The sequence below is a fragment of the Convolutriloba macropyga genome, chromosome 3 (genome assembly GCF_964194025.1).
Source record: "Convolutriloba macropyga chromosome 3, txConMacr16.3, whole genome shotgun sequence".
In the NCBI taxonomy this organism is placed as follows: Eukaryota; Metazoa; Xenacoelomorpha; order Acoela; family Convolutidae; genus Convolutriloba; species Convolutriloba macropyga.
The window spans coordinates 35574037-35594329 of record NC_134470.1 but is presented as its reverse complement, the minus strand read 5'-3'; the positions used below and the strand labels follow the sequence as shown (position 1 = coordinate 35594329).

The window sequence follows — 20293 nt, the reverse complement described above, 5'->3', positions numbered from 1 at the left end:
ACGCAATTGACCTAAAAGCAGAACAAATGACGTCACGCAAACAAATTTTAACTGCAAAGCAGTAGAAGACAATGAATTTGAAAGTCAATTTCAAGAAGTCAGGTTGCAAGAATCATCGATGGAGACGACGAATAAAAAAAATTATGATGACCCCAATAATAGCCGCTATCGCTTCGCAGTTAATAAAAAAGAGAAAAACTGGCCGAATTTCTTTTTTGAGAGCCAAAAAGAGTTCTAATTTGGCGTTCAGTTTTAGTTGGATTCTAAAACTATACTTAATTCAGCTTCTAAACTAGAAGCTAATAAACTTAATACTAATGTCAGCTAGCGAACACGAAAGAACTTTGCTAACCTAAATCTCTATGACTTAATGACCGGGCTTTATCGGTTTATCCCTTTTCTTTTGATTTTGATCTTTTCACTTTAAGAGTATTTAGCACATTTTGTAATTGAATGCGGGAAAGAATATAAAATCCATTCAGTTGAAACAGTGAGTGAATTAAGTCACAAGTCAACCGTTAAAATGGTGACTTATGTAAAAAAACGTGATCAAAAGGTAAAGCGAAAAAGACACATAGCAGGACAAGTCCTGACGTACAATTAAAAAAATTTTTCATTGACGAAACAAAATACTAGACCTAGCACGGACAAAGTTAATTAGGAGAACCATTTCCAATAAAATCAGATGAAAATACAAAAAAAAAGAATATCAAAGTTAAAATGCCGCATCTGAACAAAAAAAACACTCGCGAGAAAAGGAAAAAGGATTCAAACAAAAAACTAGAACAAGAAAGAATTATGAATGGCTTGGGAAAACCATTTAGAAAAAAATCAAATCCAAAAAATCGAAAAAACAGAAAAAACCAAAGTGAAATTGCCGCATGTGAACAAAAAACCTCTAGCGAGCAAGCAAATTTTTGTTCAAACAGCGTTTTCTCACTCTACTTCAAACTTAGAGCAAAAAACTTTCACGCCGCAAAATCACTCGCTTTTTCGCTCCACTTCCTTTTTCGGCGTGACCAAAATCACTACTCGAATTCGACTTTAAAAACGATGAAAATAAAAATAAAAACATAGCCGGAAGAAATCCGGAAACGACTCGAAAAGAAAATACACTTAAATGCCATCTAACTACTCATCAGACAAAACGTTCCTCCAAAAATTTACGATTATCTTGAAATAAAACCATAAATCAAAAAAAAAAATAAATAATCAAATCTATTAAAATATGATAAAAAATCTGATCAAATTCTGTCATAAATTGAAAGCCCGAAAAAACTATCTCTGCCACAATTACTCCATTAACACATCTAGTACCTACTAAAACCACTTATGGGATTTTAAAAACACTTGAAACAACAAGCTCTTACAAACAACTTTCACTAAAAAACTGGAAAAAGTTAATCTTTTTTTAATATTACAAAGCATATAAATCCAAACAAAAATTCTTCTCAGCCAATAGGATAACCAGATGCTCGCAAAACAAAAGAAAAGTCAAAATAGGTTAAAAAACTTGTCTAAAGAAAAGAAAAAAAAACCGAAAAAACTGCAAAATATTAAGAAAAATAGTTCCAATTTTCGACATTTTCGTCATATTTCTCAACAAAAAATGCTTCATATCCACAAATCTGTAACCACGTGTTAACTAAAAACTGCTCAATTAATATGGGTATTTTCAATACCCATTTCAGGCAGTTAAAACAATAAAAAATTTCGTAAAAATTAGCCCAAAAATCAGCAAAATACATGAAAAATCCGAATTAGCATAAAATTCATATAAATTTTCAGAAACCTTCAAACCTCTACCAAACCCAGCCTAAAATTAAAGAAAACCATAACCAATTTTTTTCACACCTCAAATTCTCGCTCTCTAAATAAGAGCGATATGAACAAAAAAACCACTCTTTTCGCTCCACTCTTAACTTTGCTCAGCAACAAAATCACTCCAAATTTCTTCACCTGCTTCATTTCCCGCTTTAAAATTCACTCCAATAAAATTGATTAAAAAAGGACTTCTCCAATACTCCCCTTCGAGTCGTGGGGCACAATACAGCGCCCCAATACAATTCAAATTCTTTGAATTGTAAAAAAGGGGAGCGCCTTAATAATAGCCGTTGAGAGGCTGACGGCGGCTATTAAACATCAACCGATTAACGTCAGAAAAGTTGCTTTTGAATGACAGAAGGCGTAATTTAATTCGGGGGTTGTAGCCCCATTAAATTTTTCTTTATGGTTGCAAAAACATAAGCCGACGGTAGGATTCGAACCCCGACCTCCTGAGCATACTTGGAGACTAGAGATCTGAAAGGCTCTAAGATCACTTAATGCCCGCTGGGCGCTAACTGTTTATCCCGTTTTTGAGGACGAAAAGTCAAATAGGTTACAAAAAATCGGTCAAGCAAAAAATCGCTTTAAAAGAAGACAGACAGATTTAATATAATCGCTACGAACTTCGTTTGAGAGCAATTAATTAACTCAAAGACTGTAATTTCATATTGAACTTTAACCTTTCCAACACCCCCTCCTCTGTCATTGGAATAGTAAAGCAGAACGAGAAACTGCACGTCAACCTAATGCTGAGTGAAAGAAAAACAATAATGCTCAGAGTCGAAAAAATATTGAGAAAACTATGAGTCTTCATTACTGAGTGAAAGAAAATAAGTCAACAGTGGCTCTTCTTGGAACTAGAAATCGCAGCCACTGAAGCCTTTTAAACTCTCCAGAATGCTACCAGAGTTAAATCTTTAAAAATTAAGGACAGAAGAAATTCAAGATTAGGAGGATATATTAACGACAAATTTTATTTTTGAACTGTTCTTAAGCAAACTGAGGCGTTCTGTTTTATCCTATAAAATCTGGATAAACTACGGATAAAATCTGGATAAAATCCGATAAAATTTGGATAAACTACCATTACGTTGTCCCCTGGCTATTTATCAATTTCAATTTTCAGTACTTTTGACGTAATTACGAACCTTCTGTACATTGTTGAGGTATCCCTCTCCCCTCTCCATCACATGTTGTATCTCTTGCAGTGTCAACTTTCCCTCAAAGATGAGGTTCTGTGCAGATTGTATCAGCTGAATCTGCTCATCCCTCGAGTCCAGCAGAGAGGCCACTCTCTTGCAGTCCTCTGCAAACTGTTCAAACCTAAAGAAAACTTGGATATGATTAGATCGAAACATAATAGACAGAAGCATTTTTCTCAAGCACTTTAAATAAAACTTTCTTCTTTTATTTATTTCCTGGTACTAATCTACAGATTGTACCAAATCTATATAGAAATAACAATAGTATCGAGCTGTGACTTTGTTAATAATAATCGAACATTTCTTCATGAAACAAAACAAACAGCACATTGATCAACGATAGACAACCAAATATACGAGTCGACAGTTTTGTACGATTTGATGAATATATATCAAATAAAAGAAAGCGAAAAGGAAGTGAAAAAGAAAGAGAGAAAAGAAAGTGAGAAAAAAGGGAGGAAAAAATGAGAAAAGAAAATGAGAAAAGAAAGTGAGAAACAAAAGTGAGAAAAAGTGAGAAAAGAAATTGAAAAAAGAAAGTGAGAAAAGAAAGTGAGAACAGAAAGTGAGAAAAGAAAATGGGAAAAGAAAGTGAGAAAAGAAAGTGAGAAAAGAAAGAGAGAAAAGCAAGTGAGAAAATAAAGTGAGAAAAAAGGGAGGAAAAAATGAGAAAAGAAAATGAGAAAAGAAAGTGAGCAACAAAAGTGAGAAAAGAAAGTGAGAAAAGAAAGTGAAAAAACAAAGTAAGAAAAGAAAGTGGGAAAAAGAAAGTGGAAAAAGAAAGTGGAAAAAGGGAGGAAAAAATGAGAAAAGAAAGAGAGAAGAGGAAGTGAGAAAGAAAGAGAGAAAACAAAAGTGAGAAAAGAAAGTGAAAAAAGAAAGTGAGAAAAGAAAGTGAGAAAAGAAAGTGAGAAAAGAAAGCGAGAAAAGAAAGCGAGAAAAGAAGGTTAGAAAAAAGGGAGGAAAAACTGATAAAAGAAAATGAGAAAAGAAAGTGAGAAACGAAATTGAGAAAAGAAAGTGAGAAAAGAAAGTGAGAAAAGAAAGTGAGAAAAGAAAGTGAGAAAAGAAAGTGAGAAAAGAAAACGAGAAAAGAAAGTTAGAAAAAAGGGAGGAAAAAATGAGAAAAGAAAGCGAGAAAAGGAAGTGAGAAAGAAAGTGACAAAAGAAAGTGAGAAAATAAAGTGAGAAAAGAAAGTGAGAAAAGAAAGTTAGAAATGAAAGTGAGAAAAGAAAGTGAGAAAAAAACGAGAAAAGAAAGTGAGAAAAGAAAAAGAGAAAAAAAAAGAGGAGAAAGTGAGAAAAGAAAGTGAGAGAAAAAAGTGAGAAAAGAAAGTGAGAAAAGAAAGTGGGAAAAAGAAAGTGGAAAAAGAAAGTGAGAAAAGAAAGTGAGAAAAGAAAGTGGGAAAAGAAAGTGAGAAAAGAAAGTGATAAAAGTGAGTGAGAAAAGTGAAAAAAGGGAGAAAAGAAAGTTTGAAAAGAAAGTGAGAAAAGAAAGAGAGAAAAGAAAGTGAGAAAAAAAGTGAGAAAAGAAAGTGAGAAAAGAAAGTGAGAAAAGAAAGCGAAAAAAGAAAGCGAGAAAAGAAAGTTAGAAAAAAGGGAGGAAAAAAATGAGAAAAGAAAGCGAAAAGGAAGTGAGAAAGAAAGAGAGAAAAGAAAGTGAGAAAAAAGGGAGGAAAAAATGAGAAAAGAAAATGAGAAAAGAAAGTGAGAAACGAAAGTGAGAAAAAGTGAGAAAAGAAAGTGAAAAAAGAAAGTGAGAAAAGAAAGTGAGAAAAGAAAGTGAGAAAAGAAAGTGAGAAAAGAAAATGAGAAAAGAAAGTGAGAAAAAAAAGTGAGAAAAAAGGGAGGAAAAAATGAGAAAAGAAAATGAGAAAAGTGAGAAACGAAAGTGAGAAAAGAAAGTGAGAAAAGAAAGTGAAAAAAGAAAGTGAGAAAAGAAAGTGAGACAAGAAAGTGAGAAAAGAAAGCGAGAAAAGAAAGCGAGAAAAGAAAGTTAGAAAAAAGGGAGGAAAAATGAGAAAAGAAAGCGAGAAAAGGAAGTGAGAAAGAAAGTGACAAAAGAAAGTGAGAAAAGAAAGTGAAAAAAGAAAGTGAGAAAAGAAAGTGAGAAAAAAACGAGAAAAAAAAGAGAAAAGAAAAAGAGAAAAGAAAAAGAGAAGTGAGAAAAGAAAGTGAGAAAAGAAAGTGAGAAAAGAAAATGAGAAAAGAAAGTGAGAAAAGAAAGTGAGAAAAAAGGGAGGAAAAAATGAGAAAAGAAAAGGAGAAAAGTGAGAAACGAAAGTGAGAAAAGAAAGTGAGAAAAGAAAGTGAAAAAAGAAAGTGAGAAAAGAAAGTGAGAAGAGAAAGCGAGAAAAGAAAGTGAGAAAAAAAAGTGAGAAAAGAAAGTGAGAAAAGAAAGTGAGAAAAGAAAGCGAAAAAAGAAAGCGAGAAAAGAAAGTTAGAAAAAAGGGAGGAAAAAAAAGAGAAAAGAAAGCGAAAAGGAAGTGAGAAAGAAAGAGAGAAAAGAAAGTGAGAAAAAAGGGAGGAAAAAATGAGAAAAGAAAATGAGAAAAGAAAGTGAGAAACGAAAGTGAGAAAAAGTGAGAAAAGAAAGTGAAAAAAGAAAGTGAGAAAAGAAAGTGAGAAAAGAAAGTGAGAAAAGAAAATGAGAAAAGAAAGTGAGAAAAAAAAGTGAGAAAAAAGGGAGGAAAAAATGAGAAAAGAAAATGAGAAAAGTGAGAAACGAAAGTGAGAAAAGAAAGTGAGAAAAGAAAGTGAAAAAAGAAAGTGAGAAAAGAAAGTGAGACAAGAAAGTGAGAAAAGAAAGCGAGAAAAGAAAGCGAGAAAAGAAAGTTAGAAAAAAGGGAGGAAAAATGAGAAAAGAAAGCGAGAAAAGGAAGTGAGAAAGAAAGTGACAAAAGAAAGTGAGAAAAGAAAGTGAAAAAAGAAAGTGAGAAAAGAAAGTGAGAAAAAAACGAGAAAAGAAAAAGAGAAAAGAAAAAGAGAAAAGAAAAAGAGAAGTGAGAAAAGAAAGTGAGAAAAGAAAGTGAGAAAAGAAAATGAGAAAAGAAAGTGAGAAAAGAAAGTGAGAAAAAAGGGAGGAAAAAATGAGAAAAGAAAATGAGAAAAGTGAGAAACGAAAGTGAGAAAAGAAAGTGAGAAAAGAAAGTGAAAAAAGAAAGTGAGAAAAGAAAGTGAGAAAAGAAAGCGAGAAAAGAAAGTGAGAAAAAAAAGTGAGAAAAGAAAGTGAGAAAAGAAAGTGAGAAAAGAAAGCGAAAAAAGAAAGCGAGAAAAGAAAGTTAGAAAAAAGGGAGGAAAAAAATGAGAAAAGAAAGCGAAAAGGAAGTGAGAAAGAAAGGGAGAAAAGAAAGTGAGAAAAAAGGGAGGAAAAAATGAGAAAAGAAAATGAGAAAAGAAAATGAGAAACGAAAGTGAGAAAAAGTGAAAAAAGAAAGTGAGAAAAGAAAGTGAGAAAAGAAAGTGAGAAAAGAAAATGAGAAAAGAAAGCGAGAAAAAAAAAGTGAGAAAAAAGGGAGGAAAAAATGAGAAAAGAAAATGAGAAAAGTGAGAAACGAAAGTGAGAAAAGAAAGTGAGAAAAGAAAGTGAAAAAAGAAAGTGAGAAAAGAAAGTGAGACAAGAAAGTGAGAAAAGAAAGCGAGAAAAGAAAGCGAGAAAAGAAAGTTAGAAAAAAGGGAGGAAAAAATGAGAAAAGAAAGCGAGAAAAGGAAGTGAGAAAGAAAGTGACAAAAGAAAGTGAGAAAAGAAAGTGAGAAAAGAAAGTGAGAAAAGAAAGTGAGAAAAAAACGAGAAAAGAAAAAGAGAAAAGAAAAAGAGAAAAGAAAAAGAGAAGTGAGAAAAGAAAGTGAGAAAAGAAAGTGAGAAAAGAAAATGAGAAAAGAAAGTGAGAAAAGAAAGTGAGAAAAAAGGGAGGAAAAAATGAGAAAAAAAAATGAGAAAAGTGAGAAACGAAAGTGAGAAAAGAAAGTGAGAAAAGAAAGTGAAAAAAGAAAGTGAGAAAAGAAAGTGAGAAAAGAAAGCGAGAAAAGAAAGCGAGAAAAGAAAGTGAGAAAGAAAGTGACAAAAGAAAGTGAGAAAAGAAAGTGAGAAATGAAAGTGAGAAAAGAAAAAGAGAAAAGAAAAAGAAAAAAAAGTGAGAAAAGAAAGTGAGAAAAGAAAGAGAGAAAAGAAAGTGAGAAAAGAAAGTGAGAAAAGAAAGTGAGAAAAAAGGGAGGAAAAAATGAGAAAAGAAAATGAGAAAAGAAAAAGAGAAAAGAAAAAGAGAAGTGAGAAAAGAAAGTGAGAAAAGAAAGTGAGAAAAGAAAATGAGAAAAGAAAGTGAGAAAAGAAAGTGAGAAAAAAGGGAGGAAAAAATGAGAAAAGAAAATGAGAAAAGTGAGAAACGAAAGTGAGAAAAGAAAGTGAGAAAAGAAAGTGAAAAAAGAAAGTGAGAAAAGAAAGTGAGAAAAGAAAGCGAGAAAAGAAAGTGAGAAAAAAAAGTGAGAAAAGAAAGTGAGAAAAGAAAGTGAGAAAAGAAAGCGAAAAAAGAAAGCGAGAAAAGAAAGTTAGAAAAAAGGGAGGAAAAAAATGAGAAAAGAAAGCGAAAAGGAAGTGAGAAAGAAAGGGAGAAAAGAAAGTGAGAAAAAAGGGAGGAAAAAATGAGAAAAGAAAATGAGAAAAGAAAATGAGAAACGAAAGTGAGAAAAAGTGAAAAAAGAAAGTGAGAAAAGAAAGTGAGAAAAGAAAGTGAGAAAAGAAAATGAGAAAAGAAAGCGAGAAAAAAAAGTGAGAAAAAAGGGAGGAAAAAATGAGAAAAGAAAATGAGAAAAGTGAGAAATGAAAGTGAGAAAAGAAAGTGAGAAAAGAAAGTGAAAAAAGAAAGTGAGAAAAGAAAGTGAGACAAGAAAGTGAGAAAAGAAAGCGAGAAAAGAAAGCGAGAAAAGAAAGTTAGAAAAAAGGGAGGAAAAAATGAGAAAAGAAAGCGAGAAAAGGAAGTGAGAAAGAAAGTGACAAAAGAAAGTGAGAAAAGAAAGTGAGAAAAGAAAGTGAGAAAAGAAAGTGAGAAAAAAACGAGAAAAGAAAAAGAGAAAAGAAAAAGAGAAAAGAAAAAGAGAAGTGAGAAAAGAAAGTGAGAAAAGAAAGTGAGAAAAGAAAATGAGAAAAGAAAGTGAGAAAAGAAAGTGAGAAAAAAGGGAGGAAAAAATGAGAAAAAAAATGAGAAAAGTGAGAAACGAAAGTGAGAAAAGAAAGTGAGAAAAGAAAGTGAAAAAAGAAAGTGAGAAAAGAAAGTGAGAAAAGAAAGCGAGAAAAGAAAGCGAGAAAAGAAAGTGAGAAAGAAAGTGACAAAAGAAAGTGAGAAAAGAAAGTGAGAAATGAAAGTGAGAAAAGAAAAAGAGAAAAGAAAAAGAAAAAAAAGTGAGAAAAGAAAGTGAGAAAAGAAAGAGAGAAAAGAAAGTGAGAAAAGAAAGTGAGAAAAAAGGGAGGAAAAAATGAGAGAAGAAAATGAGAAAAGAAAGTGCGAAAAGAAAGTGAGAAAAAAACGAGAAAAGAAAAAGAGAAAAGAAAAAGAGAAAAGAAAAAGAGAAGTGAGAAAAGAAAGTGAGAAAAGAAAGTGAGAAAAGAAAATGAGAAAAGAAAGTGAGAAAAGAAAGTGAGAAAAAAGGGAGGAAAAAATGAGAAAAAAAATGAGAAAAGTGAGAAACGAAAGTGAGAAAAGAAAGTGAGAAAAGAAAGTGAAAAAAGAAAGTGAGAAAAGAAAGTGAGAAAAGAAAGCGAGAAAAGAAAGCGAGAAAAGAAAGTGAGAAAGAAAGTGACAAAAGAAAGTGAGAAAAGAAAGTGAGAAATGAAAGTGAGAAAAGAAAAAGAGAAAAGAAAAAGAAAAAAAAGTGAGAAAAGAAAGTGAGAAAAGAAAGAGAGAAAAGAAAGTGAGAAAAGAAAGTGAGAAAAAAGGGAGGAAAAAATGAGAAAAGAAAGCGAGAAAAGGAAGTGAGAAAGAAAGTGACAAAAGAAAGTGAGAAAAGAAAGTGAGAAATGAAAGTGAGAAAAGAAAGTGAGAAAAGAAAGTGAGAAAAAAGGGAGGAAAAAATGAGAAAAAAAATGAGAAAAGTGAGAAACGAAAGTGAGAAAAGAAAGTGAGAAAAGAAAGTGAAAAAAGAAAGTGAGAAAAGAAAGTGAGAAAAGAAAGCGAGAAAAGAAAGCGAGAAAAGGAAGTGAGAAAGAAAGTGACAAAAGAAAGTGAGAAAAGAAAGTGAGAAAAGAAAGTGAGAAAAAAACGAGAAAAGAAAAAGAGAAAAGAAAAAGAGAAAAGAAAAAGAGAAGTGAGAAAAGAAAGTGAGAAAAGAAAGTGAGAAAAGAAAATGAGAAAAGAAAGTGAGAAAAGAAAGTGAGAAAAAAGGGAGGAAAAAATGAGAAAAAAAATGAGAAAAGTGAGAAACGAAAGTGAGAAAAGAAAGTGAGAAAAGAAAGTGAAAAAAGAAAGTGAGAAAAGAAAGCGAGAAAAGAAAGCGAGAAAAGGAAGTGAGAAAGAAAGTGACAAAAGAAAGTGAGAAAAGAAAGTGAGAAAAGAAAGTGAGAAAAGAAAGTGAGAAAAAAACGAGAAAAGAAAAAGAGAAAAGAAAAAGAGAAAAGAAAAAGAGAAGTGAGAAAAGAAAGTGAGAAAAGAAAGTGAGAAAAGAAAATGAGAAAAGAAAGTGAGAAAAGAAAGTGAGAAAAAAGGGAGGAAAAATTGAGAAAAAAAATGAGAAAAGTGAGAAACGAAAGTGAGAAAAGAAAGTGAGAAAAGAAAGTGAAAAAAGAAAGTGAGAAAAGAAAGTGAGAAAAGAAAGCGAGAAAAGAAAGCGAGAAAAGAAAGTGAGAAAGAAAGTGACAAAAGAAAGTGAGAAAAGAAAGTGAGAAATGAAAGTGAGAAAAGAAAAAGAGAAAAGAAAAAGAAAAAAAAGTGAGAAAAGAAAGTGAGAAAAGAAAGAGAGAAAAGAAAGTGAGAAAAGAAAGTGAGAAAAAAGGGAGGAAAAAATGAGAAAAGAAAGCGAGAAAAGGAAGTGAGAAAGAAAGTGACAAAAGAAAGTGAGAAAAGAAAGTGAGAAATGAAAGTGAGAAAAGAAAGTGAGAAAAGAAAGTGAGAAAAAAAACGAGAAAAGAAAAAGAGAAAAGAAAAAGAGAAAAGAAAAAGAGAAGTGAGAAAAGAAAGTTAGAAAAGAAAGTGAGAAAAGAAAGTGGGAAAAAGAAAGTGAAAAAAGAAAGTGAGAAAAGAACGTGGAAAAGAAAGTGGGAAAAGAAAGTGAGAAAAGAAAGTGAGAAAAGAAAGTGAGAAGAGAAAGTGAAAAAAACAGAAAAGAAAGAAAACAAATAAAGAAAAGAAAGTGAGAAAAGAAATTGAGAAAAGAAAGCGAGAAAAGAAAGTGAGAAAAGAAAGTGAGATAAGAAAGTGAGATAAGAAAGTGAGATAAGAAAGTGAGATAAGAAAGTGAGATAAGAAGGTGAGAAAAGAAAGTGAGATAAGAAAGTGAGATAAGAAAGTGAGAAAAGAAAGTGAGATAGATAAGAAAGTGAGAAAAGAAAGTGAGAAAAGAAAGTGAAGAAAGAAAATGAGAAAAGTAAGTGAGAAAATAAAATGAGAAAAGAAAGTGAGAAAAGAAAGTGAGAAAAGAAAAAGAGAAAAGAAAAGGAAAAAAAAAGTGAAAAAAGAAAGTGAGAAAAGAAAGTGAGAAAAGAAAGTGAGAAAAGAAAGCGAGAAAAGAAAGTGAGAAAAGATAGCGAGAAAAGGAAGTGAGAAAGAAAGTGACAAAAGAAAGTGAGAAAAGAAAGTGAGAAAAGAAAGTGAGAAAAGAAAGTGAGAAAAAAACGAGAAAAGAAAAAGAGAAAAGAAAAAGAGAAAAGAAAAAGAGAAGTGAGAAAAGAAAATGAGAAAAGAAAGTGAGAAAAGAAAGTGAGAAAAAAGGGAGGAAAAAATGAGAAAAAAAAATGAGAAAAGTGAGAAACGAAAGTGAGAAAAGAAAGTGAGAAAAGAAAGTGAAAAAAGAAAGTGAGAAAAGAAAGTGAGAAAAGAAAGCGAGAAAAGAAAGCGAGAAAAGAAAGTTAGAAAAAAGGGAGGAAAAAATGAGAAAAGAAAGCGAGAAAAGGAAGTGAGAAAGAAAGTGAGAAAAGAAAGTGAGAAAAGAAAGTGAGAAAAGAAAGTGAGAAATGAAAGTGAGAAAAGAAAGTGAGAAAAGAAAGTGAGAAAAAAACGAGAAAAGAAAAAGAGAAAAGAAAAAGAGAAAAGAAAAAGAGAAGTGAGAAAAGAAAGTTAGAAAAGAAAGTGAGAAAAGAAAGTGGGAAAAAGAAAGTGAAAAAAGAAAGTGAGAAAAGAACGTGGAAAAGAAAGTGGGAAAAGAAAGTGAGAAAAGAAAGTGAGAAAAGAAAGTGAGAAGAGAAAGTGAAAAAAACAGAAAAGAAAGTGAGAAAACAAATAAAGAAAAGAAAGTGAGAAAAGAAATTGAGAAAAGAAAGCGAGAAAAGAAAGTGAGAAAAGAAAGTGAGATAAGAAAGTGAGATAAGAAAGTGAGATAAGAAAGTGAGATAAGAAAGTGAGATAAGAAGGTGAGAAAAGAAAGTGAGATAAGAAAGTGAGATAAGAAAGTGAGAAAAGAAAGTGAGATAGATAAGAAAGTGATAAAAGAAAGTGAGAAAAGAAAGTGAGAAAAGAAAGTGAAGAAAGAAAATGAGAAAAGTAAGTGAGAAAAGAAAATGAGAAAAGAAAGTGAGAAAAGAAAGTGAGAAAAGAAAAAGAGAAAAGAAAAAAAAGTGAAAAAAGAAAGTGAGAAAAGATAGCGAGAAAAGGAAGTGAGAAAGAAAGTGACAAAAGAAAGTGAGAAAAGAAAGTGAGAAAAGAAAGTGAGAAAAGAAAGTGAGAAAAAAACGAGAAAAGAAAAAGAGAAAAGAAAAAGAGAAAAGAAAAAGAGAAGTGAGAAAAGAAAATGAGAAAAGAAAGTGAGAAAAGAAAGTGAGAAAAAAGGGAGGAAAAAATGAGAAAAAAAAATGAGAAAAGTGAGAAACGAAAGTGAGAAAAGAAAGTGAGAAAAGAAAGTGAAAAAAGAAAGTGAGAAAAGAAAGTGAGAAAAGAAAGCGAGAAAAGAAAGCGAGAAAAGAAAGTTAGAAAAAAGGGAGGAAAAAATGAGAAAAGAAAGCGAGAAAAGGAAGTGAGAAAGAAAGTGAGAAAAGAAAGTGAGAAAAGAAAGTGAGAAAAGAAAGTGAGAAATGAAAGTGAGAAAAGAAAGTGAGAAGAGAAAGTGAGAAAAAAACGAGAAAAGAAAAAGAGAAAAGAAAAAGAGAAAAGAAAAAGAGAAGTGAGAAAAGAAAGTTAGAAAAGAAAGTGAGAAAAGAAAGTGGGAAAAAGAAAGTGAAAAAAGAAAGTGAGAAAAGAACGTGGAAAAGAAAGTGGGAAAAGAAAGTGAGAAAAGAAAGTGAGAAAAGAAAGTGAGAAGAGAAAGTGAAAAAAACAGAAAAGAAAGTGAGAAAACAAATAAAGAAAAGAAAGTGAGAAAAGAAATTGAGAAAAGAAAGCGAGAAAAGAAAGTGAGAAAAGAAAGTGAGATAAGAAAGTGAGATAAGAAAGTGAGATAAGAAAGTGAGATAAGAAAGTGAGATAAGAAGGTGAGAAAAGAAAGTGAGATAAGAAAGTGAGATAAGAAAGTGAGAAAAGAAAGTGAGATAGATAAGAAAGTGATAAAAGAAAGTGAGAAAAGAAAGTGAGAAAAGAAAGTGAAGAAAGAAAATGAGAAAAGTAAGTGAGAAAAGAAAATGAGAAAAGAAAGTGAGAAAAGAAAGTGAGAAAAGAAAAAGAGAAAAGAAAAAGAAAAAAAAGTGAAAAAAGAAAGTGAGAAAAGAAAGTGAGAAAAGAAAGTGAGAAAAGAAAGCGAGAAAAGAAAGCGAGAAAAGAAAGTTAGAAAAAAGGGAGGAAAAAATGAGAAAAAAAGCGAGAAAAGGAAGTGAGAAAGAAAGTGACAAAAGAAAGTGAGAAAAGAAAGTGAGAAAAGAAAGTGAGAAATGAAAGTGAGAAAAGAAAGTGAGAAAAGAAAGTGAGAAAAAAACGAGAAAAGAAAAAGAGAAAAGAAAAAGAGAAAAGAAAAAGAGAAGTGAGAAAAGAAAGTGAGAAAAGAAAGTGAGAAACGAAAGTGAGAAAAGAAAGTGGGAAAAAGAAAGTGAAAAAAGAAAGTGAGAAAAGAACGTGAGAAAGGAAAGTGGGAAAAGAAAGTGAGAAAAGAAAGTGAGAAGAGAAAGTGAAAAAAAACCAGAAAAGAAAGTGAGAAAACAAATAAAGAAAAGAAAGTGAGAAAAGAAATTGAGAAAAGAAAGCGAGAAAAGAAAGTGAGAAAAGAAAGTGAGATAAGAAAGTGAGATAAGAAAGTGAGATAAGAAAGTGAGATAAGAAAGTGAGATAAGAAAGTGAGAAAAGAAAGTGAGATAAGAAAGTGAGATAAGAAAGTGAGAAAAGAAAGTGAGATAGATAAGAAAGTGAGAAAAGAAAGTGAGAAAAGAAAGTGAGAAAAGAAAGTGAGAAAAGAAAGTGAAGAAAGAAAATGAGAAAAGTAAGTGAGAAAAGAAAGTGAGAAAAGAAAGTGAGAAAAGAAAAAGAGAAAAGAAAAAGAAAAAAAAGTGAGAAAAGAAAGTGAGAAAAGAAAGAGAGAAAAGAAAGTGAGAAAAGAAAGTGAGAAAAAAGGGAGGAAAAAATGAGAGAAGAAAATGAGAAAAGAAAGTGCGAAAAGAAAGTGAGAAAGAAAAGTGAGAAAAGAAAGTGAAAAAAGAAAGTGAGAAAAGAAAGTGATAAAAGTGAGTGAGAAAAGAAAGTGAGAAAAGTGAAAAAAGGGAGAAAAGAAAGTTTGAAAAGAAAGTGAGAAAAGAAAGAAAAAGTGAGAAAAGAAAAAGTGAGAAAAGAAAGAGAGAAAAGAAAGTGAGAAAAGAAAAAGAGAAAAGAAAAAGAAAAAAAAGTGAGAAAAGAAAGTGAGAAAAGAAAGAGAGAAAAGAAAGTGAGAAAAGAAAGTGAGAAAAGAAAGTGAAGAAAGAAAATGAGAAAAGTAAGTGAGAAAAGAAAGTGAGATAAGAAAGTGAGAAAAGAAAGTGAGATAGATAAGAAAGTGAGAAAAGAAAGTGAGAAAAGAAAGTGAGAAAAGAAAGTGAAGAAAGAAAATGAGAAAAGTAAGTGAGAAAAGAAAGTGAGAAAAGAAAGTGAGAAAAGAAAAAGAGAAAAGAAAAAGAAAAAAAAGTGAGAAAAGAAAGTGAGAAAAGAAAGAGAGAAAAGAAAGTGAGAAAAGAAAGTGAGAAAAAAGGGAGGAAAAAATGAGAGAAGAAAATGAGAAAAGAAAGTGCGAAAAGAAAGTGAGAAAGAAAAGTGAGAAAAGAAAGTGAAAAAAGAAAGTGAGAAAAGAAAGTGAGAAAAGAAAGTGATAAAAGTGAGTGAGAAAAGAAAGTGAGAAAAGTGAAAAAAGGGAGAAAAGAAAGTTTGAAAAGAAAGTGAGAAAAGAAAAAGTGAGAAAAGAAAGAGAGAAAAGAAAGTGAGAAAAGAAAGTGAGAAAAGAAAGTGAGAAAAGAAAGCGAAAAAAGAAAGCGAGAAAAGAAAGTTAGAAAAAAGGGAGTTAAAAGCGAGTTAGAAAATATATATATACACCCCAGCGCCTTGATCAGATATCAAAATCAGAGGGATGGGGAGTCTTAAGTTAGGAGAATATAAATTGCATGAATTCATCAATGCAAATGAATCAAAGCTAGGGTCGAACCAGGTCATAAGCAGCCACACAATTAACACCAAACAAGTTAAGAGATGTACAGCCAATAAATCATAAAAACGTATGACAACGAAATTCTGTTGGAATCTCTAGTTAACGTACACGAATTCCAAAATATCTAAATTAATGTTCCCACAATTTTGTGTCAGCAGTACTTTATTATTCAAATTTTGATTTCTTAGGACATCCAGAACAATATATATTGTATCATTTTAAAATTTTCTGCTGCTTGAAATGGATTTAAAGAAAAGTCGGACTCAAAAAGTTTGTATTTTTGAATGGCGACAGTTGTATTTTCGTAACATATGTTTTTAATCGAGCATATTTAAAGCTTCAGGCTCAACTTAATAGTTAAATTGTAAAGTTAAGGAATTAAAAAAGTTTGTTGCAGCACTAAAACATACCCGACAGTGCCGGAACATAGCCGCCATTGGTTCCCATAACCCTGATTGGAATTGAAAGGACAAAAATGAAAATTGATTTTGCAAAAAGATATTATTAAGTGAAAACTATTTTGTTGTTATTCCGTGGTTAGAGATACTCGTGTTTCTTGGCGAGGGCACAGTATCAATACCAATAAACATTAGAGATTGTTAAGAACAAAGTTCAAGTAGAGAGCATCTGAAATTGGGCTTTAAAAGGATATCCCGTTTCTATGCTTGATTTCGCTTTTATGACTCTTTTCAATTTATATTGCTGTTCTGAGCAACTACTGTTTAAAAGTGCGTTGAGCAACATCACCGTCGAATAGAACTAGCCTAGAAAAGTCAAAAACATTTCACGCAAAAAGTTGAACAAGCTGTGACTCACATTAAAGCAAAACAAAATTTAATTCGGCGAAGTACAAAAACATAGCAGGACAAGTACTGAGTTACAATTCAAACGAATGACTTAACTAAAGACCTGAACATCAAAATTTTTCCAGCAACATTAAACCTTATCAGTCAAAAAACCATGCCCTCGACTGCGCAAGAAAAACAAAAAATGTGAGCATATTTTTATTTTTCCTAAACCTAGTGTCGTAAAAATCATCGATAATAAAAACATTATACAAAAATATTGACCACTAGAGGGGTTGATTGGAATGGCGGGGTCAAGCGAAGGTAGGTTTTGGAGGGCTGGACAAGAGGGGCATGACTAAGGGAGGAGGAGGAGAGGGGGAGAGGCTGAATGATGAGGGGACAACCTATTAAGATTAAGAACTGCCATTAAGTAGTAACGCTCTAAGAGAGCTGCTCAGTCAATTCATAAGCTCATGGCTTTACCTGTTTATCCCCTTGTTGAGGTCGAAAAATTTGAATGCTCCGACGAAAAATCGGTCAATCGATAAAGATAGTTAAAATAAAGACAATGCAACCCTAATATTCTATTAAAGCATATGGTCAACATAGCATAGGGCATTAAAAGCGCAAAAGCAAAAAAAGAACATAAACCGACAAATGTCGGAAGAATTGCTCTTGAACGACAAGCGAGGCATTATTTAATTCAGGGGCTGTAGCCTAGATCAATTTTTCGAACCACTGACCTCCGGATCCACAGCCACAAGCACTAACCACTACGCTACAGATCACTTAACTCTCCTATTCTGTAACCGATTTTATATTAGCTTTACTTCGGAGCAATAGAGATCACTCAAAAATGAAGAACGAAAGCTTGAGAAAAGTCACTTGAGAAGTCAAAGAATGTCCTAGAAGAAAAGCGCAAAATTGCCAAGCAAAAAATTTGCATAAAAAAGACACACACGTTTACAATAATTGCTATGAACTTCGTTCAATAGCAATTAAAAAAAGAATATTTTATTGCCAGAACTAGTTTGTCAAAATCATCGCAATTTACAGCATTTATATAATCATTCTTACACCATAAAACAACCTTGTCAAATCAATAGGAAATAATATGCCAAAAAACCAGAACTTTTTTGAAAGCAAGTAGACTCCAGAAAACATTGCTAAATCAATAACCTCAGAATAGCATTGAACTTTAGAATCGAAAAGTATCTTTTTTAGCCCCATTAGGTGAAAAAGGACAAAACACATATTAAAGGCCAGATTCGAAAACCTCACGAAAACAATTGGCATCTAAGTTATCAAAAACAATAGCTAATAATTGAATCCGATAAACTAAATGGGGTTGCATATCCTTATATCCACCAATATTTCTTTGAAAATAAAGAGTGTCAAAGTCATGGAAAAAACAGGTATAAAATCAAGCGCCCGATAATAATCAATTAGTAGCAGCCGATAAGGCATTTTGGCGATGGACTAGAACGAAATTGAAAAATGCACAACAGTTCAAAGCAAAACTCAAATATACGCCATTTTTTTAATAGTGTCAAAGTTAAACCAAAAGATTAGAACTTGCACGATTAATTAGGTGCATTCATGCCGAATTAGATGATACCTGCCCTTAATGATACTTATTGATCAGAAAACAAATTGAACAACATATACAGGCAAATTTCAAAAATTCGCTCATATACTTTTTTCGCTAATAAAACAATTCGCTAATAAAACAATAAGTCGTATTTAAGTTGAAGAAACATTTGGCTTTACACTGAAGCGAGTAACTTGATTTATTTACATCTCAAGAGCAACCGATGAGACCTGCCATTAATGTGACTAAGTGATAAGTCAACAAAAAAATTAATATTAACATAAGGGTACACAAGAAAAATTCTGTAATATCTTAAGACAACTGGTTTCAAAGTCATAAAAGCATTAGCTGCCTGTTCAGAGATTCAGGCAAACGCAAACAGGCGCAATTATACTACATGTGTAAGAACATAACAACCTTAATTGAAAAAACAATGAAAACGGGTCAAATTTCCGCATGTGAAAAAAAATTACTCAAAAACCGATAATAGTCATTTCACTCCGTTTGTGACTTCAGCGTGATTGAAGCCGCCACTCGAAATTGACCTCTTATTGACATTAACAAGTGGCAACAAATGAATACAAATCTACAAGATACCGCTCCAAGACATAAAAATATTTTAGAAAAAAAGTGCCGCCATAATAGCCTGCTGCGAAATAATTTCAAAGGATGATGCTATTTTTCACGATGTTCCGTTTTAATTTTACAAATAAGGTTTGTTAGCTTGAACAATTTTAGCTTGTAGTTATCGATTCATTGTAATTAAATTTTTTCAAACTGTTCTCTGATCCGCATTTCCTATCGGCGACAAGTTATTAATATCAAACAAGGCGGCTCGGTAATGTGCGATCGCACATACGGTTCCGACCCCGATCGTCCACAATTTTGGCATAATTGTCTACCAAATGAGGAACAGATGGAAAAACACAAAAAATTCAAGTATTTTTCAAAAAAAACTGGTGTATGAACGAAAAGATAGCATCCAAAGCAAATAACTCCGTAGAGTAAAAAATGATGCATTAGAATGTTGAGATGTGTCAATATTAAGAAGACAAGCGAAGACAAACGGCAAAATCAAACAACAACAACAACAACAAACATTAATTACATCAAAAAATTTATGTCCGTTTCAAAAAACAAAATTTAATAACAAAGTCAAAATAGCGTCAGATAAAACTTAAAATAAACGAAATAACTTGTAATTCGGCAGATAAAAATGTTTATTCACCAGTTCACAATAAAGCTGGGTAACAATTAGAAAAAAAAGAACAGAAACTTTAAAGTCAGAAAATTCGCTGGATTCTTTTTAAAAAAAAACAATTAATTTCAAAGTAATGAAAGCCATTAGGAATCATCCGAAATATCCCATAGGTTCACAATTAGCAATGCTTCTATAGAAAAGAATTAAGAACTCTTGGTATTCAATATTTTATGCAGTTACAAAAAGAACAACAAAAAGACAAGAAACTAAAAATCAATTAAAACTTGCCAGAAAATGCTTTAGAAACCGTCAAGCCATACTTTGGCCCCCAAAACATATTCGACTGCAGCTTCATCGCACACCGATAATGTATTTTGTGGCCGCTCGTTATTGAAAATAAGCAACAATTAGAAAAAAAAAAGAAAAAAATGCAAAATTATGTAATACTTGTTTTTTTTTTCGAAAAAAATTTATTTCCAAAGACAAAAAGCCATTAAATACAAAATGAAAAATTTGAACAGGTTCGTCCATTCTTCCAAAGGAAGCCTTTGAGACCAGCAATCATCCAGAATATGTCTTACGTCTACAAAAAAAACGTCAAATATGACAAAAATCAAAAATTCTTTTACTTTTTTTTGTGAAAAACCCGTTTGGAAGCAAGTAAAGTCATAACAAATTCTTTGAAAACATTAGATTTTGTAACACCAATCCCTTTGGACACCTTCCCTTGCCAAAAATAATGTCATATTTGACCTTTAATTAACGAGACCAGGTAACAAATGAAAAATAGCCGACAATATATTTTGTCTTTAAACCTAAAATCAACAACATTTTCTTGAAAAATTTTATTAAATTTTATCAAAATTGGCGAAATTTTAGTCAAAAATTCCGAAAAAAGATGAATGAAATCAACGGAATTCACTCTATTTTCTCGAAAGTTTAAACCTCGATATCTCCCTGTCAAAAACGAAAATCACAAAAAAAATCTTTTTAATTTCATATTCTACGCCGGAAAAGCTTTCTAATGATACCAGTCTCAACTCTCTACGATGAATATATCGATCGGCCAAAATTGACTGAACAAAAAAAACCCATTTGAGTATATAGTTCCTCCCCCCTCAAGAGGGGTCGGAACAATTATTAGCATATCAATAGTAAAATTTGTAGGCTTAAGTAATTACTCAAGATATAGTTTTTCTCATTCTCTCAAATTGTTTCCCAATTTGCTTCTGCTTTTGGTTTCTGCTAGGATTTCAACGGTCAGCTCAAGGATTGAATCTCGCGGAGTTTTCGTTTTTTAAACCATTACACAAACTATTTTCCGCAAAACAGAAATCACCTCTCTGATAAATATTTTACAACTTTTTGTCTCATTTCTGATTGCTTTCACAGAATCATTATGACTTTTTTCAAAATTGCTTCCTATAATGTTTTCAAGACACTACTGACTTGGGAGGCATAAAAAACGCATCGGAATCTGCTTGATCATATTTTTCTCAATAATTATTTCTTTAAAGGTCTAGTTTCTATGCAATTGAATTTTTATTGCAAAAAAGCTCAATTATGTAATTCCTCAAATAACTTACTCCGTTCTCATGCCTAAACAATTTGCCGTTTGAAATTATGTGCAGTTTGATATTAATCATCATTTCATTAACAGATATCATCCAGATAAATTTCCGAATTTCGTTTTTGTGCATTTCTACGTTTCTTCTATTTTCAACAATTTAACACTGAAGTTTTGAATTGAAATTCTGGGCAATCCAAAATTTTTTGTTTCAACTATTTTGTAAAAAGATTGTTCTAAGATGTTTTCTCCTATATCTGAAATATCTGTAAAAAAACTGTTCTCGGTCCAAAGCAATATTTTCAACGGCCTGGATTTGTAGGAATCGCACATAAACGTCGTTTCAATTTGTATAGAGTAATCCTAACATTGGTAATTAAAGTCACT

General features: G+C 31.6%; 1 protein-coding gene across 7 annotated transcripts in view; it reads right to left on the bottom strand.

The window, feature by feature from the left end:
• The window catches only part of LOC142336168 (talin-1-like), a 210366-nt gene that overhangs the window by 112199 nt on the left and 77874 nt on the right, over window positions 1–20293 (bottom strand). For all 7 annotated transcript variants that reach the window (XM_075384782.1, XM_075384786.1, XM_075384783.1 and 4 more), the window contains one exon: window positions 2976–3150. In XM_075384782.1, coding sequence (XP_075240897.1) covers window positions 2976–3150 — 175 coding nt within the window. The remainder of the gene's footprint in view (window positions 1–2975; window positions 3151–20293) is intronic.